At 44.2% G+C, this 1,767-nt stretch overlaps 1 protein-coding gene across 1 annotated transcript in view; it reads left to right on the top strand.

Moving 5' to 3' along the window:
• Positions 1-401: 401 nt before the first annotated feature.
• LOC101855655 (cathepsin L1) overlaps positions 402-1,767 on the top strand; it is a gene marked incomplete at its 5' end in the record, with an annotated part of 6,424 nt that continues 5,058 nt past the window's right edge. The window contains 2 exon segments of the mRNA XM_013085067.2: positions 402-536; positions 1,262-1,385. Coding sequence (XP_012940521.2) covers positions 402-536; positions 1,262-1,385 — 259 coding nt within the window.

Raw genomic sequence — 1,767 nt, 5'->3', positions numbered from 1 at the left:
CCCCTATATCTCCCTACCCCCTCTCTCCCCCTCTCTCTCTCCCTATATCTCTCACACACACTCCCTCTCCCCGCACAGACCAACAGCGAATTCCGCGCCATGATGAACGGCTATCAGATGAGTAACCGCACAAGCAGTGTCCAGTTTGTGTCCCCTCTCCCCCCTCTCTCCCCTCACTCCCTCTTCCTCTCCCCTCCCTATATCTCTCTCACACACACACTCTCTCCCCGCACAGACCAACAGCGAATTCCGCGCCATGATGAACGGCTATCAGATGAGTAACCGCACAAGCAGTGTCCAGTTTGTGTCCCCTCTCCCCCCTCTCTCCCCTCACTCCCTCTTCCTCTCCCCTCCCTATATCTCTCTCACACACACACTCTCTCCCCGCACAGACCAACAGCGAATTCCGCGCCATGATGAACGGCTATCAGATGAGTAACCGCACAAGCAGTGTCCAGTTTGTGTCCACCCTGACAGACACCCCCGACGCTGTGGACTGGAGAGACAAGGGATACGTCACCAAGGTCAAGAACCAGGTAAACTAATATAATATATATTATATCACATTTGGCAACGTGAAAACATGTGTCACTTTTCCCATAAAACTACGACAACTACAGAGTCGAAAGTTGGCAAGTACTTGCAAAAAGATAGATAGTCCCAATGACGGAACGGGATTTTAAAAAAAAATTATTTCCTGAATTTATACAAATATATTTAACAAACAGTTCCCGTCCTTCTTTGGCCTTTGTGATTATTCCACTGAGGAATGAAACAAATCTGCGTAGCTGTCCTCCACAGGGGAAGTGCCGGAAGTGATATTTCGCGAGGCACATTTTGTTTTGAGATTATAGATCAAGACCTAACTTTTTACATCTCTCTAGATTTGTTGCTCCATTCTAGTAGAGTGTAAATATAGTAGGCCAATGACTTTCAGTTGATGTTAATGCACCGATCATTCCTTTTTTCGAAAGGTAGCCCAGCTAGTAATATTATATACACAATTCATAAATGTGCTTAAATTTTTGTTTTAGTAAGAGTTATACGGCACTTGCAGCACAACAAGGTCATGTAAGTACCGAATAGTGCTCTGTAGTCAAACATGATACCAACTGAGCTAATGGCATGCCGTACTTACTAGATCTAGGCCTAACGGTATTTTAAAAATACATTATTAATAATACGCAGTTTTTACTCTCCCCCTAATCCCACCCCCCTCTCGCTCTCCCCCTCACTCACATCCTCCCCCCACCCCCACCAGGAAAGATGCGGATCATGCTGGGCTTTCTCTACCACTGGTTCCCTGGAAGGCCAGACCTTCAAGAAGACGGGCAAACTTCCCTCTCTCTCGGAACAGAACCTGGTGGACTGCTCCAAGAAAGAAGGTGGGTCTTTCTTGATGATGATGATGATGATGATGATGATGATGATGATGATGATGATGATGATGATGATGATGATGATGATGATGATGGGCGAAACGTTGAGCTTGTCATTATATATTTTGGAAGTACTACCAGGTCTTAATCACTTTACTATCTGTACAGATGTTGGAAATAATAAGGGTGATAATAACGATTTTGATTATGATAATGATAATGCTTTGTGATAATAATGATGATAATATGTTTAGTAAAAGTTTTGCAGCACACATAAAATTTACACACATACACACTCTCACACACACACTCACATTTACACAAACAACCACACACTCACACACACACACACACACACACACACACACACACACACACACACACACAC

The sequence above is a fragment of the Aplysia californica genome, unplaced genomic scaffold, assembly GCF_000002075.1.
Source record: "Aplysia californica isolate F4 #8 unplaced genomic scaffold, AplCal3.0 scaffold00340, whole genome shotgun sequence".
NCBI classification, from domain to species: Eukaryota; Metazoa; Mollusca; class Gastropoda; order Aplysiida; family Aplysiidae; genus Aplysia; species Aplysia californica.
This window is presented reverse-complemented; position numbering and strand designations above follow the sequence as displayed.